Here is an 18,111-nt window from a genome sequence, read left to right on the forward strand (position 1 = left end):
TCTCATCTCTGATTACATTACACTAACAGCACACTCTCGGTATGGTTCTGCTGATTACAGAGACAGACTGTATGGGGCCTGGATAATTGGGGGAAAATTATGTTTTCTCTCTCTTTTTTTTCCTTCTCTCTCTCACACAGAACTAAACATTCGGGCTTTGCATGCCATGTTCAGATATAAGGCAGCTATAAATATGTGATATGTTCCAAACAACAAAGCTGGTGACAGCGTGTGATGCGGCGAGGAGGAGGCTGAAATATTTTACACAATCTAAAGAAACCAAATGCCAACTGTATTGAAACAAAATGACTCACAGTGTCAGGATTTGACCAGAACAAGTGCTCATTTCACATTTCATACGATTGTCATCATTTATATAAATATAATCTGCACATTCGGTGTTTTTTTTTTTTTTTGTATCAGACTCAGAGAAATGAGTTAGTCAGCACTGCTGATGGAAAATCTCTGCGCTTGCTCAACAAGTCACTTGAGGTGCCATAAATTTGACTTCAGGGTGAATAATTCTCTCGCGACTAAACATCGACGTGCTGAAATGGGGCTTAATAAGGAGGGCCTACTCTAAAGGCCAATTTATGCTGACAACCCAGTCCTCGCAGACGGCACCGCAGATAGCGTCTGCGTAGCCCCCCCACCTTCGCAGACGCTCTGCGCACACCTCCCAAAAATTGTGACCACCGCAGAAGCCTCGCAGACAGCGTCGCAGACAAGAGGGCTCTGATTGGTCCACTCTACATCCGCTGTACACACACTTCCGCTTCCCTACTTTCCCGGTTTGTTTTGTTTTCACGACCGCCATTTTTAAAAACACGAGCGAAAATGGAGCAGCACGAAGAGCGGTTGATCAAGGAAGTGAGAAAGTACGTACATCTATACGACTCCAGTTCTAGTCATTATAAGTAACCGGAGGATAAACACTCCACTAACCACACCCACCAACTACTCCTAGCGATTTCGCGACTTCGCGCCCCCTTACGTTGTAGCGGTGAATAACATCGCGCACGCCTATTACTCCCCGCTCAACGATAAATTACAACTGTCTGCGAAAAGCTATCTGCGAAAGCCTTGTTGTAAGAGCATGCAGAGGCCCTTAGCATCAAACCTTGAGGCTTCACATGAAGACATCCCACCATGAAAATCTTGTTATAAAGGATTTCGCCTGTGCAAGCTTAAGCTTCTTCTGATACAGTCTTTCCACAGTGGAATGAGACCTGTCGACTTTAAAGCTCATCTCATCTCTCATCTCATCATCTCTAGCCGCTTTATCCTGTTCTACAGCGTCACAGGCAAGCTAGAGCCTATCCCAGCTGACTACGGGCGAAAGGCGGGGTACACCCTGGACAAGTCGCCAGGTCATCACAGGGCTGACACATAGACACAGACAACCATTCACACTCACATTCACACCTACGGTCAATTTAGAGTCACCAGTTAACCTAACCTGCATGTCTTTGGACTGTGGGGGAAACCGGAGCACCCGGAGGAAACCCACGCGGACACGGGGAGAACATGCAAACTCCACACAGAAAGGCCCTCGTCGGCCACGGGGCTCGAACCCGGACCTTCTTGCTGTGAGGCGACAGCGCTAACCACTACACCACTGTGCCGCCCGACTTTAAAGCTCATCTAGAGAAATACAATCCAGTGGAAAAGAAGCAGATTAGATCACGAGGGTTAAAGTCTTCGTGCTTATTTGTCTTGGTGTCTTGACTGTATTTGGAGAGAGAGAGAGAGAGAGAGAAAGAGAGAGTCTTCCTTCTCGATTTTCAATATCTTTCACCTTAAATGTCCTTTTCAATAATTTCTTCCACTGTCTCATAGACTGTCTGCAGGGAAAGAGAGTTTAGTAGTACTCTCTCTCTCTCTCTCTCTCTCTCCTTACTGAGGATCCAGAATAAAATGAAGGCGCTTCATCAGTAAGGGATCTCAGTGGCACTGATGCTGCTGCTGATGCTGTAAAGGCATTTGTGGAGAACATGTCAGGACACGTGCACAGCATATAGCTTTAAAACAAAACGACAAACGCGCAAGCAATACGAGAACCCGATGTGACGTCAGGCGTGGTCTTTAAGTATGTGTGAGCGCATGGATGCGTGTCGGAGCCGCTGCGGAGAACTTTAGAAGAGCCGCAACACCAGCCTGAGGAAGCACCCTGGCTTTGGGACGAGATGTTTTGGGAAAGTTTAAAGAAAAAGAAGAAGAAGAAGGAGGAGGAGGAAGAGGAGGAGGATGCTTCTTTTCAGTGCGGGATATTCCGTCTCCAGCGTGGATTATTATGCGCACGACGCGTGGGGTCGTGCACAGGGACTACCGCGCAGATCGCACAAGACTGCAGCTCACATTTAAAAGTCCAACAGCAGAACTGGCTTCTCCTGCGAGTGCTGTGAAAGTAGATACCGCGTTCCTGTTGCGCAAATTGTGACTGCGTGAGTAGAAGTGATTGGGACACTTTTGGAAAGGTTCGTGCGCACTATGAGATTGTGGTGGAGGTGTGACCGGTGCGCGCCCGGAGTTTACTCGGTGAGGAAGATGTGGCGCGCGAGAATCGAGGAGCGACTCGAAGGCTAGAACCATGCTGCGCTTTAACCCATGGAGAAATGGCCTATAGGGTTGTGTCCAGCCGCGCGGCGCCGTCCTCGAGCTCCAAGTTCAGCAGCAGGTTCATGTTTATTTTCACGCTCTCGCTATCCTTCACGTATGTGTGCTACAGCGTGCTCTTCTGCTCGGCTCCGGTGATCCCGAGCAGCCGGTTCGAGGAGCGGAAGTGCGCGCGCGGACAGAGCGCCGGCGCCAAGAAGCTGCTGCAGAGGCCAGGTGTGTGCAACTCCAACCGGAGTGAACTCAGAGCCACGGCGGCTCCACTGCGTCTAAACCGGAGCGAGCAGCCGGGCGCGCGGGGTTCGCGTGCGCGCGGTGCCGACACGGCGCGCTCCAAACCAGCCAACGCTTCCACTGTTTCTAGCGCGAGCGCGCAGCGGTACGGAAACAAGAAGCTGCCCAACGCGCTGATCGTGGGCGTGAAGAAGGGCGGCACGCGCGCTGTTCTGGAGTTCATCCGCATCCACCCGGATGTGCGCGCGCTCGGGACCGAGCCGCACTTCTTCGACCGGAACTATGACAAAGGCATGGACTGGTACAGGTGAGCACTAAGAGCGCAGGAACCCATGCACTGAGCACATGCACTCTGTTTTTGTTTGTCTCATCTCATCTCATCTCATCTCATCTCATCTCATTATCTCTAGCCGCTTTATCCTGTTCTATCCCAGCTGACTACGGGCGAAAGGCAGGGTACACCCTGGACAAGCCGCCAGGTCATCACAGGGCTGACACATAGACACAGACAACCATTCACACTCACATTCACACCTACGCTCAATTTAGAGTCACCAGTTAACCTAACCTGCATGTCTTTGGACTGTGGGGGAAACCGGAGCACCCGGAGGAAACCCACGCGGACACGGGGAGAACATGCAAACTCCGCACAGAAAGGCCCTCGCCGGCCACGGGGCTCGAACCCGGACCTTCTTGCTGTGAGGCGACAGCGCTAACCACTACACCCCCTTGTTTTTGTTTGTGTTTGTGTTTTCCCACGTGTAAAGCTTCATATAAGCTACTATATGTTTTCTAATTACAGGCATGAAGTGCTTTCTCACTACACCAAATATCCATCCATCCAGGGTTGCAGGCAAGCTCGAGCCTATCCCAGCTGACTATGGGTGAGACACGGGGTACACCCTGGACAAGTCGCCAGATCATCGCATCACAGGGCTGACACATACACAACCAGTCATTCATACTCACGTTCACACCTACGGTCAATTTCGAGCCACCAGTTAACCTAACCTGCATGTCTTTGGACTGTAGGGGAAACCAGAGCACCCGGAGGAAACCCACGCAGACACGGGGAGAACATGCAAACTCCACACAGAAAGGCCGTCGCCGGCTGCTAGGCTCGAACCTTCTTGCGGTAAGGCGATAGTGCTCACCACTACACCACCGTGCCAACCCAAAAGGCCAAAACAGTAGCTCTAATATGCATATTTATTTATACACTCAGGGCGGTACAGTGGTGTAGTGGTTAGCGCTGTCGCCTCACAGCAAGAAGGTCCGGGTTCGAGCCCAGCGGCCGATGACGGCCTTTCTGTGTAGAGTTTGCATGTTCTCCCCGTGTCTGCGTGGGTTTCCTCCAGGTGCTCTGGTTTCCCCTACAGTCCAAAGACATGCAGGTTAGGTTAACTGGTGGCTCTAAATTGACCGTAGGTGTGAATGTGAGTGTGAATAGTTGTCTGTGTCTATGTGCCAGCCCTGTGATGCGATGACCTGGCGATTTGTCCAGGGTGTACCCCGGCTCTTGAGGCAGGACAGGCTCTAGCTTGCCTGCGACCCTGTAGAACAGGATAAGCAGCTACAGATAATGGGTGGATGAAAGGGTATTAACCCAGACCATTCCTTGTTGCAGTCATGCTACCCTTTTGTAACTTTTTAATATGCCTTTATACTTAAAAAAAGGGATTTTGTGTCACTTTAATGTGACAGATAATTACAGTCCACTAGTGAGCCCTGAAGGTACACACTCTATCCACATTTCCAAATATAATAACGGTATAAAAGAGAAGTACACTACCTCAGCAACGAGATGAGGAGAGGATTCTTTATCCGAGAATGTCCATTTAGGCAAATCACATCGGCTACACATATAGATTTTCATACTGTATGTATAAACATAGAAATAGATGAGCAGAAAATAAAACGCAAGCTAAGCTTGAACTGCTGAGGTGAACTGATTCATATTAGATCATCCCAGGAAGGGAAGAGGATGTGTTGGGCATGGAATCAAGGTGAAATACCAAGGATTGCCGTGTTGGCTGTCAGGAGGAAAATAAAAATTTTTCCCCCCAGTAGTAAAGTTAATGCACATTAAACCCCGCCCAGCAATGGAAGATATTGAGCACCGTTCTGCGATCCAGATCGGAGCCTTCCATCTTTTTGTGATGTGCAGCTTTTGAAATGCACCTCCGGGAGCCATCGGGCTTGTAGCTGAGCCTGCCATGGCTGTGTGGTATATGAGGCTACAGGGAGTGTGAGACTCTGCGAGAGTGTGTTAGACCTCCCGCTAGCAGCGCTGCCCATGGCTCACGGCTCTGTAATTACACAGACATCACAGAGAGAGCTAGCAAGCATTCAAATCCATCAGAGACTTCAGGAGACACTACACAGGAAGGAGTCCGTTTGTCTGCTAATGGACATTCAGGTACAATCAGGTACACTCCGAGGTACTACAGGGTCCATGTTTCTATCCCCTAACCTGCTGCTCTGTCAATGAGAGAGCCTGAGACACATGTGTCTGTGAGGTGCATTAATCTGTGGCACTGTATTTGGAAACGTCTACATCTTCCGGAGAAAAACCGTGATGTGAAAAAGATGGAAATTTGTCATGCCGTGTGATTATGGGACCGGGAAACAACAGTGGCTGAAAAACAGGAAATGCACTTTTCAGTAGCATTTACAGTTGAAGAAAATCATCAATATGGCAAATGTAAATAAATAAATAAGGACATATCTAGGTGTTACGAGTTACTAACAAATAATAGAGAAGTATGATGCAATAATACATGCTAAGAATATTGTGTGCACCATCAGCGCTTCTGTAACTTCTATAACTGCAAGTTGTTTGATATATCGCTTGTTTCTTAATATATTTTTGTGGAGGGTTTTGACGTGGGCCCTGCTGTTCTGCAGGCAAACCTCGGCAAATCTGAATAGCATGATATTTCCTGCTATATCGCCCACTCCTGTATTCTCGTCCTATACCATACCCATGGGTGCAGATCCCGGGGGGGACATGACCCCCCCCCAATTTCTGAAAAACATGAATTGTCCCCCCCAATAAAAATCCCCTAAATTATTAAAAATTGTACAAACAAATGTATTTTCAGACAAATGATTCCCTGTGCAGTACTTTTTGAATGATGTGGTGAGCCTCTACGAAGTTGTGATTTATGGTTGCATGGTATGAGTTGCATACGGGGAAAAAAAAAATCACTTTTGTGTCCCCCCCAATCCTGACATCGGATCTGCACCCCTGACCATATTTATTTATTTATTTATTTATTTATTTAATTAAATAAATGCACTAATCAATACACTGTCCCCCCCCCCAGATACTCCACAATGTTATGAGACATTTATCACCTCTTATTTCAACAATAAGCACACACACACCTATCAATACTATTTGTGGACTGCTTAATTTAAAATGCCACAGAGGCCAAGACACTGAAACAGTTCCTCTAATTGTCCCTGAAAGCAATTTTCTTTTAGCTTGTAACGTCTTGCAATAAGAGCCATAAGTAATGAAAAGATGATTGGCCGATTAAGTCAAAAGTTCTTGAGAAAGTTCCCTAACAGCGTGTTTCAATCTCGTTACCCGTTTTACTCCAGTCTTGTTAACGACGTCCGTTAAATTCAGCATGTTTATCCGGAACGGTGTCCATGGAGCTCACCTAGGGTACGAGTCGTACTCCCTGGTGCTACTTCCTGAAATAATGAGATCCCCGTCAGCCAAATGGCACCAGGTTCATTTGGTTATTTGTTGAATTATAAACAAGGTAAATGCTGCAATGTTTATTAGTGTTAGGAAGAAGCCCTTATTTTATTATTACTTGTATTTTTGGACATCCACCACCCCCACCCCGCCCCACCCTCACCCCACTCACCTTTCTGCCGTTGAGGGAAACGAACATCTGTGAGCATGATTTTCCAAAAGTTCGCCGTTACCCTGCTTTATAAAATGAAACAAATAAATAACACCTCATGGTATGGAAAACTTAAAATGGCATCATTCTTCGACTGATTTTTCCTGAAGCCCTTCAAATAGATTTTCAGAAAATGTGCTCAAATTGTGCGAGAAGCCTTTTAACATTTGCTGCAGGCCCAGAATTTCCTCCTGGTCTCGCCTTAATTGGCTCGGAGGAGGAGGCAGGAGAGAAACGCTGCACTCGGGGAGGTTGACAAGGACAGAAAGTTGGGCGAAGCTCATTTAGCAAGAAAAAAAACCCCTACATATTCTTTCTCGAACATATGACTTAGCCTGCCACATTCACTAATGGGAATTCCTGATCTGAGTAGAAGTCTGAGAGATGGTGACATAACCGTAAAATAACCAACACTACTCTCTGGTGGATATGCCCAGAGCACTCAGAAGTACAATATTTTGCTGTGGTGCGTTTTAGCTTAAATTGCTCATTAGGGCTGAGTGGCCACCATTTTGTTCAAGGAGCTTTTTCTTTCTCCTAACAAAGCACATCACACTTGTAATATACAGCAATTATATTGCACTCTCATATTTAGATCGTATTATGCAGCCGTAATAGCTACAAGTGCACAAGAGTACAAATAACTAACTCATCTCAATAAACTCGTTGTGTAAATTTTCGTGGCACAAATGCAATGCACACATGCCGTAGTATCATCTGTGATTGTTAGTGCAGCCACCAAATACATAATGAAACTGTCAGTTGTGCATCTCATGAATGTGCTCGGTGGCACTCAGAGCTCAGGCATTAAATAAAGCATACGCATTAATGCATGGCTCGGGCACTTTCAGGTGGACCTGCCAGGCATTTGCATTTCTACCTCGCAATGAGTGAAGCCAGTCTGTCTCTCATTATGCCATGCTAATGTTCCCATTATTTTCTGCAGCTTTGTATCGAGTCTTAAGCTGAGAACAGGGAATCAAAAAAGCTTCTAAAGGAGCAAGTAAACAGTGTGAAAACTTTGGCTCAGTTGCTAAGTCCTCAGTGTGAGATGTAGTGTATATAGCTTGCTGCTTTATGATAAATCAGAGGCAGTGGTGGCTCAGTGGGTTAATGCTCTGGGTTCTAGTTGGGGGTTTGAGTCCCATCACCACCAAGCTGTAACTATTGGACCCTTGGTCAAGGTTTGGTTGGTTCAACCCTACAACGATGTTGTAAGAAGAAGCCGCTGATTTTATACTCTACGATTTTATACTTTATAATCAGCTTGTCAGACAATATGCAGGTCCATGCTGTGTAAAGCCATCATAAGAGCTCTGTCGGAATATGGATATGTCTGTTGTTGCACCGTCTCCAAAGCAAGGAATCGTTCTGTATGCATTTTCACATGATATATTAACATATCCCATTATTGAAGACGACAACACATATAGTACATTTACGTTACATTACACACATTTAGCAGACGCTCTTATCCAGAGCGATGTACAACATACCCAGAGCAGCCTGGGGGTTAGGTGCCTTGCTCGAGGGCACTTCAGCCATTCCTGCTGGTGTAGGGAATCAAACTGGTGATCTTTTGGTCCCAAAGCTGCTTCTTTAACCATTAGGTCATGGCTTCCCCTATGGATGTAGTATGGATTTGCCAAACAAGTTAGCAGCTTGGACCACTAAAAATATACTGACTGGATCGTTATTCAGCTTGACTCTGTATCCAGAATGCAACAACAGTAAGAGCGGTTGTGTTTATTCTCACACAATAGACACAGAAAATGCATTATTAGGAAGCTAATGCTACCATGATTACTGAAATGATGTTTATTGCCACTCATTTTCTTTCTGTTGCGCGCAGATGGTTCGTTCTCTCTCTCTCTGCGTCCACACTCACACACAGATGTGTCATGATGAAAAATGCGTAATGGTTAAAAATTACGATTAAGTTGTACCACCAACAATAAATACCCAACCTACAGCAAAAAATGTAAACATTTTATCATTGTCCGGTTTTGTTCTTGGTTATTGTTTTGTTAAGCAGTAAATCTTACACACACACACACACACACACACACACACACACACACACACACACACACACACAATTTCAAAGTGTGAAAGACATCCCCCAGAATTCTACAGTACAAAGAAGGAATTCTCCGAAGTAAACATCGCTTGCAGAAGTGTTTAGACTTAAATGGAGGATATGTAGAGAAATAGCTTTGTTATTTTCATAAATAAAGATTTTTTTCAATTTGTCTTAGAACTTTTTGACTTACCATAAAACTCGCCCATTTTCTACTGTAAAAAATGTCTTAGCAAGCAAAAATACCTTGATTATAGTTAAATGTATCTCATATGTCCGACCATGAGATTACACTCAACCAAATATGAGATTATTAATCTTATTTCTAGACATTTTTAAACTAAAATCTAAACTAAAGATTTTCTTCTTCGATTGGCAGGTAATTTTGATTCTTTCTTGAAAGAAATTAGCGAAAGAACAGTAAAAGGAAGACTATTTTGTAAATAGTTTAATTAGTCAAAAACATCTACAAATACTGTCAAGTGTATGTGAGCATCAGGGTTTCCCACACTTGAAAGGGAAGGACTCGGACACAGGATTCCACTCGTCTTGTATTTTATTGGTTTTCAGTGGAACTGACGTTAGAATCAGAAGTAGAATCAGAGGTAGAATCAGAAGTAGAAGCTAGAAGCTTGGAGCTTGAAGCCGAAGTTAGAAGGTGAAAAACCTTTAAACATACAAACATAAAATAAATGTATGAATAAATGCCTGTTTTTCTACAACAAAGCATGTATGAATAAATGCTTGTTTTTCTATAACAAAACCCAAGTTAATTAGGCAACAATATATAAATATTTATGTATAAGGTAAATTAGGTATATTTTAACCATTTTAATCATTCAGGTAATATATTGCTGAACAAATATAAATGAACAGAAAACCAGTTTTAAACTAAGAACAAATACATTTAACAATCTTATATTTGGTTTATAATGGCAGCGTATTGTTGCCATGCCAGACGAAGAAAAATGGATCAGTATCACATTATAATATGAAAAGTTTATTGTTCTTACAAGATGTTTTTAATGTTTAACAAGATATTTTCACATTATTTCGGCATACAAAAATCACTTTAAAAAAACGTTTTGTTTTTTTTTAATAGTTAACAATATACACTCACCGGCCAATTTAATAGGAACTTGTTCTTGATTCTAAGATTCCTGTTCTTGGCTGCAGGAGTGGAACCCAATGTGTTCTACTGCTGTTGCATGCTGAGATGCTTTTCTGCTCACCACGGTTGTAAAGAGTGATTATATGAGTTACTATATCCTTCCTGGCAGCTCGAACCAATCTGGCCATTTTCCTCTGACCTCTCTTATCAACAAGGTGTTTGTTTCCACCCACAAAACTGTCGCTCACTCAATGCTTTTTTGTTTTTCGCACCATTCTGTGTAAACTCTAGAGACTGTTGTGTGTGAAAACCCCAGGATATCAGCAGTTTCTGAAATACTCAAACCAGTCCATCTGGCTCAAACCAACACCCATGCCACAGTGAAAGAAAGTCACACTTTGAGATCACAATTTTTCCCATTCTGATGTTTGAAGTGAACATTAACTGAAGCTCTTGATTTGTATCTGCATGATTTTATGCGTTGTGCTGCTGTCAAGGGATCGGCTGATTAGAGAACTGCATAAAACGACAGGTGGATGTATGGGTGTTCATAATAAAGTGGCCAGTGAGTGTACTGTTTATCTTGTTATAATGTGATAAATTATTGTCATAACACAAAATGTTTCAGGTTATAGCAAGATAATTAATATTGAGAGGTTATAACATGAAACTTGTGTATGAATGAGGGAGCGGTGGGTTGGGTTGAGTTGAGACATGGCAAGATTCTGCTGATATTCAGGACGCTGGATGATATTGGAATATGTTTGCATTAGGTAAGCAGTATATTGTTATAACAAGAAGAGATTCTTGTTATAATGTCATAAGTTTGTATGTCATGATAATGTGAAAACATCTCACAAACATTTCACATTATAGCATGATACTGCTCTGCTTTTCTTTATCTGTAGTGACAGCAATACACTGCTGTGGTTTATTGCAATCTTAGGAAAGAAAGTGGATTATATTGGAGATGGAGATGGAGTATATTCACAGTATTTCCACTTGCTAAGAAGTCATTTATGAATTGTAGCCACTCGGGCTCGTAGTACTCGAGTCCAGGACTTGGACTTGAGTCCAACTCGTGCCCTAAGTTTAAGGACTCATGACTCGACTCGGACTTGAGCACTGATGACTTGGACTCGGACTCGGACTCATGCATTAATTGCATTCAGACTTGTAAATTGGAGATGAGGACTCTGATTTTTTCTTTATTTTTTGTAACATGTCATAATAATCTGGAATAAGTTATCTACATTAATTTTGTACTAATTTCGTGTAAGAGTGTCACACCTGCGCGCCTTGGCATGTGCATCAGATAGACTCTCGGGCGTGCTCCGGACAGCGCGCACGCCAAGCGGACTCTCACGCGCACTGTAAACGACTTGCACCTGCACAGGATTAAGGCGCAATCAGCGCGCCTATATAAAAACTGTGAAAACACACTTACTTTGCAAAGTATTGAGTTGCATTGCTGACACATTACCAAGCCTAATTTCCTTGTTTGGGTTCCTGATCCCTGATTTCCTGTTTCTCGTCTTTGATTCTGCCGAGTCTACAATGGCCTGTTTGTGCCTCGCTCAACCTATTGCCTGTTTCACTGTTTTACGATTTTGCTTGCCTTTCTGGATCGTTTACCCATCTTCACTTGTATTAATAAACACACCTTCTGCACTTACATCCGTCTCCAAACCATCTCTGGCAGAATACTTCACACTCCCTGATAAAGAGAACGCACATTCACCTGTTCATACGTCATGTTCAGGAACAAACTAATGTTAATGGCGCTAAAACAGCCACCGTCACATGGTGCGGTTGGAGTCTTGTTCTCGGACTCAACTCGGATCAATAGTGGACTCGACTTAAAATTTTTTTGAATGACTCGGAGTTGAACACTGGGGACTTGAGACTGGACTCGGACTCGAGGTTTAGTGACTCGACTACAACACTGTAACCAGTATAAACTCACTATCACGTTTTGATATAATATAGAACATTATAGGTAAAGGGAAAGATGTGCATTTTCATTGGACTGACTGTCGAGTCTTTATGATTCAGGCCTGTTATTCCATTAGAAGTTGTCCTGGAGGTATGGCTGGAGCCACAAGGGCTCTATTGACAAATGGAATATGCCTGCATGATCGGAATAATTTGGTCAAAAACATAGTTTGTGATATATATGTTTGAATGCACTTTTTTTTTTTCAAAATGGTTTTCTCTGGCACCAAACCATCCTCCAGCTCATCTGTCTTCCTACTTTATAATTATACCGAAATTGAAAACAGCTGAAGTAGTGAATAACGCTGCTGTCGTTAGCTATTAGACTGAAAACGATGAGTGCTTCTGGGTCAAGTGTCCTATGGAGAAAAGGATGGAGCAATTAAGTGAGGAGGAAATAGTACTGAACAGTGGAGGCAGATATGTCTCTATTGGCACTTCAGTTTTAAAAGAACTGGCCATCTCAGTCAGAAGATTTTTTTATGTCTCCGGCAGCACTGGTTTTAAAGATAAATTGTAAGAATGTGGATTACATTTTATTCTTACTCAGGTGCATTAATGTTGCAGTACTCGAGACTGGACTTGGTCTCAAGACCGGTTTCGGGACCACTTTTCGAATATTTTGGTCTCATCTCGGAATCGACCACAATTTTACTCAGTCTCATCTCAGTCTCAGACAGAGAGGACTCAATGTCCGATCAAGCCCGGCTAAGACTGGCTGAAAACCACAACTGCGGGAACATCACGAAACTCCCTGTGCACTGTCTGATTTATTTCTTAACATCATTACTGTATAGCTTCCTGCTTCAAATGCAACCAATAACATAACAAACCCAAAAGGAGGCACACCTATGCTTTCTTAAATTAATTATTAAACAATAATATATATATGCAGGCCAGAACTGAGTTCTCAAAACTCTTTATTTAGCTTTTCAGCTTCAATCACGCACACAAGTATCCAGGTTGGGGAGAAGCTCCCTTCCTCCGCTCTCCCTCTTCTCTTTATAGGGCGCGGTCACTGGGGAAGACACACAAACACAGGTTAATTCCCATCAGGTGCAGTGATTCCGCCACTTACCTTCCCTGACTACGCCCTCCATTCACAGACCGACGCTTGACCACGCCCCCACATCATCCACTTGTACATGCAGTCGATGTTGATTAGCGATGTACGTCAACCCAGCTGCATATAACAGTAATTTATAGCTATGCGTAGCTGATGAGCTGCTCCTTACATGCTTATTGGAAGAGTTTAAAGAGCATACATCACATAAAGGTAAAGCGTTAGGTATTTAAATCAAACAATTTGGAAAGTTTACACAAAAACATTCAAATCTGAAAGCTAATAAATTCTGAATTCCGCATTCTGAATAATAAAATAATTGATGCTCACAAAGCAGGAGAAGACTACAAGAACATAGCAAAGTGTTTTCAGGTAGCCGTTTCCTCAGATTGTAATGTTATTAAGAAATGGCAGTTAACAGAAACTGGCGATCAAGGTGAGGTCTGGAAGATGAAGAAAACTTTCTGAAAGAACTGCTTGTTGGATTGCTAGAAAGGCAAATAAACCCCCCTGTTTGACTGCAAAAGACCTTCAGAAAGATTTAGCAGACCCTGGAGTGGTGGTGCACTGTTCTACTATGCAGCGACACCTGAATAAATATGACCTTCATGGGAGAGTCATCAGAAGAAAACCGTTCCTGCATCCTAGCCACAAAATTCAGCGTCTGAAGTTTGCAAATGAACATCTAAATAAGCCTGATGCATTTTGGAAACAAGTCCTGTGGACTGATGAAATCGAAATAGAACTTTTTGGCCACAATGTGCAAAGGTATGTTTGGAGATAAAAGGGTGCCAAATTCCAGGAAAAGAACACCTCTCCAACTCTGAAGCATGGGTGTGGATCGATCATGCTTTGGGGTTGTGTTGCAGCCAGTGGCACAGGGCACATTTCATTGGTCGAGGGAAGCATGGATTCGAATAAATGCCAGCAAATTCTGGAAGCAAACATCACACCATCTGTAAAAAAGTTGAAGTTAAAAAGAGGATGGGTCCTACAATAAGATGATGATCCAAAACACACCTCAAAATCTACAATGGAATACCTCAAGAGGCACAAGCTGAAGGTTTTGCCCTGGCCCTCACAGTCCCCTGACCTAAACATCATTGAAAATCTGTGGATAGATCTCAAAACGGCAGTGCATGCAAGACAGCCCAAGAAACTTGTAGAACTGGAAGCCTTTTGCAAGGACAAATGTGTGAAAATCCCCCAGGTAAGAACTGAAAGATTATTAGCTGGCTACAAAAAGTGTTTACAAGCTGTGATACTTGCCAAAGGGGGTGTTACTAGGTACTAACCATGCAGGGTGCTCAAACTTTTGCTTCGGGCCCTTTTCCTTTTTTGTCATTTTGAAAATGTAAAAGATGAAAAAAAATTTTTTTTTTGCTTAAAATATAAAGGGAATGAGTCATCTTTAACTTTATGCCTTTTGGAGATCATTTCATCTTCAACTTGCTTGGCTCACTCATCCAACTCTAGGGACTGCAGGGACTGACTCAGTTTCACCTGGGGGTGGCGTACTCCTTTAACTGTTCACAGTAACAGCAATTTTGACCAGGGGTGCCCAAACTTTTGCATACCACTGTGTGTGTATTGAGGTATTTCACCTACGTGACCAAGTCATGTGATGCTGCCATTTTGGACGGCACGGCTCGAATCAGTTTGAATGCGAGGAAGGCGACAAACGAAAAACATAAAAGAAAAAGGAGCGAGATGCAGAAAACACCTTCACTATCCAGCGACGTAGGGCATTTACAGGGCGAGCAGAAGGAGAGGTATTTGCAAAAATTGAGGTTAGCAGGCTTAGAGAACGACGTTTACCTGCTTCCACCAGGATTGTTCACTGACGTACGGAAGTACACGAAGCCCTCGTCTTTACCTGACTTCGGCCCACATGATCTGTATACCTATGTCGTTAAAAACCCATCGCCATACACAGGTATTGATCTGAAAGCGTATAAGAGTTTGGATACCTACAAATATTTTGTGTCAGGCTGGGTAACATGCCTACATCAGCGGGTCGTCCCTGGAGCCGGTGGTCGCCATCTTATTACAGCTAAGGTTTGTTCACATTTTCATTTACTTTCGGTCCTCAGGATAAAATGTTATTAAATGTCATTGAAATAACTTCTTAGTCTGTTGAGACATGGCCCGTTATAAATTTGCTGTTACCAGACAATGACCAAGAACTATATTATTAGGGTCGGTGTAGTTGTAGCAGTGTATTAGCAACAAGCTGTTAGCACTAGCTAATGTCAACAACATCATAGCTGGTATGTTACTGTAGCAATGTTTACGTTCAGTCATTTGGATGACTGTTAAAACCTTTCAGTCTCAAGTTTTTCCTTTACAGGATTTACTAGTTTACTGAGCTAGCGCGCTCGGGCAAGCTGGGAGCTAGCGCGCGCTAGCCGGCCGCCGGCTTGCCCGAGCGCGCTAGCCGGCCGCCGGCTTGCCCGAGCGCGCTAGCTCAGTAAACTAGTAAATCCAGTAAAGGAAAAACTTGAGACTGAAAGGTTTTAACAGTCATCCAAATGACTGAACGTAAACATTGCTACAGTAACATACCAGCTACTGTTGTTGACATTAGCTAGCTTGACATTCAAAATGGCGGACACCGGGGCGTCACGTGGCCCTGTGACGTCAGGTGAAATACCTCAATATACATCCATTATCTGTAGCCGCTTATCCTGTCCTACAGGGTTGCAAACAAGCTGGAGCCTATCCCAGCTGACTATAGGCGAGAGGCGGGGTACACCCTGGACAAATCGCCAGATCATCACAGGGCTGACACATAGAGACAAACAACCATTCACACTCACATTCACACCTACGGTCAATTTAGAGCCACCAATTAGCCTAACCTGCATGTCTTTGGACTGCGGGGGAAAACAGAGCACCCGGAAGAAACCCACGCAGACACGGGGAGAACATGCAAACTCCACACAGAAAGGCCCCCATCGGCAACTGGGATCAAACCCAGAACCTTCTTGCTGTGAGGCTACAGTGCTCACCACTACACCACCGTGCCGCTCTGTCTCTCTCTCTATATATATAGATATATAAATTTGATTTCCATGGTGAAACAGTAAACCTACTACTTCTAGTATTACTTAAAGAGGTGCACTGAAGTCTTCAACAAAAATAGGCTGTAGTCTAAGAATAACATATGTCTAAAACTCTGTTACATAAGATTTAGTACAGCAAAGAAAACCATACATGGTATTTATTTATTTATTTATTTATTTATTTATTTATTTATATCCTTACACTCCTGCCATCTGGGAGAATGTACTGGAGCATCTATGCTGCCACCACCAGACTTCGCAACAACTTCTTCCCTGATGCAATCAGATTACTCAACACACTGTTGCCCCCCAACACTCACCTGGACTAATCAAACCCTTCTTGACACTCACCATCCCACAACCATCACTGCACACCAGCACCAATGCTACGATGGACTATTTTTTACTTTTGAGACTGTTTTTTGTTTCTACCTCTCACTTGATATTACAGCAACACTTTTCTTCAGTCACTAGTTTACAGCCAATTGTTTGCACTGGTTCTCCTGTATAACACTGTTTTATTGTCCTGTTGGACAGCATGGTGGTGTAGTGGGTAGCACTGTTGCCTCACAGCAAGGAAGTTCTGGGTTCGAGTTTGCATGTTCTCCCCGTGTCTACGTGGGTTTCCTCTGGGTGCTCCAGTTTCCCCCACAGTCCAAAGACACGCGGTTAGGTTAACATGGGGCAGCCATACCCTGAAGGTTGGGCTGAAGTGCCCTTGAGCAAGGCACCTAACCCCCAACTGCTCCCCGGGTGCTGTAGCATAGCTGCCCACTGCTCTGGGTATGTGTGTGTGCTCATTGCTCACTTGTGTGTGTGTGTGTGTGTGTGTGTGTGTGTGTGTGTGTGTGTGTGTGTGTGTGTTCACTGCTTCATATGGGTTAAATGCAGAGGACAATTTCACTGTGCTTGAGTGTGCATGTGACAAAGGCTTCTTCTTCTTCTGTCTGGTCAATGTGCACTGTCCTGTTTATCTATTGTCCCTTGTATTAATCATATGATTTGTGCGGCACAGTGATGCAGTGGTCAGCACGAAGGTTCTGGATTCGAACCTCACCGCCGATGGAGGCCTTTCTGTGTGGAGTTGGCATGTTCTCCCTGTGTTTGTGTGGGTTTCCTCCCACTGTTCAAAGACATGCAGATGAGGTAAAATACCCAGCCACTGGGGTTGCACAAGCCAGTGCATACTTAATGCTGGTCCCAAGCCCGAAGAGATTGAGGAGGGTTGCGTCAGGAAGGGCATCTGGTGTACAACCTATGTCAAATCAAATATACAGAACAGACCTGCTGTGGCGACCCCGAACGGGAGCAGTCGAAAGAAGAAGTATCAATTGCTTGATTTGCGCTCATTCCACACTGTCCTGTATTGGCACTTTATCTCGTCCTTTGTAATGGGTTACCGTGTTGTTATGTGTTGCATCGTGGGCCTGGAGAATTTCCTTTCAATGTATATGAGCTATTGGAATGACAATAAAAAACACAGCGCTTTATATGCATTTTTTATAGTACGGTATATTTTTATAGTATAGTATTTTTCACTATGTAGGGTGTATAAGTATGTAATTATAATAATGGGCCTTGTTTACTAAATAATTTATTCCTTAATCATTCATAAGAGCATTGACAGAAAAAAAATTGCAGCTCATGAAAATCCTGTAATTTTGGAAGAGCGTTCATAACCAACTCATGTTCCTGAGTGTGTGTAAATTTACATAAGGACTAATTAGACTAACTACTGTCAACCTCATCTGATCTACTTCAAATCATATCATTTGCAGCGAGTTACTGAACTTTTAGATTATACATTCAGTATTTCTCATACACACAAATTTAGTGAAGACAGCAAGCCAGCATAAATTCACATATGAAGATGAATCAGACCAGGCATTCAGTTAAGAAGAACTACTGCCGGATACAGTGCTCAGCGTAAATGAGTCCACCCCCTTTGAAAAGGAACATTTTAAACAATATCTCAATGAACACAAACAATTTCCAAAATGTTGACAAGACAAAGTTTAATATAA

At 43.5% G+C, this 18,111-nt stretch overlaps 1 protein-coding gene across 1 annotated transcript in view; it reads left to right on the forward strand.

Annotated features, from left to right (window-relative positions):
• Positions 1-2,615: 2,615 nt before the first annotated feature.
• The window catches only part of hs3st2 (heparan sulfate (glucosamine) 3-O-sulfotransferase 2), a 71,815-nt gene continuing 56,319 nt past the window's right edge, over positions 2,616-18,111 (forward strand). The window contains exon 1 of the mRNA XM_060943115.1: positions 2,616-3,157. Coding sequence (XP_060799098.1) covers positions 2,616-3,157 — 542 coding nt within the window. The remainder of the gene's footprint in view (positions 3,158-18,111) is intronic.

The sequence above is a fragment of the Neoarius graeffei genome, chromosome 16 (assembly GCF_027579695.1).
Source record: "Neoarius graeffei isolate fNeoGra1 chromosome 16, fNeoGra1.pri, whole genome shotgun sequence".
Classification (NCBI taxonomy): domain Eukaryota; kingdom Metazoa; phylum Chordata; class Actinopteri; order Siluriformes; family Ariidae; genus Neoarius; species Neoarius graeffei.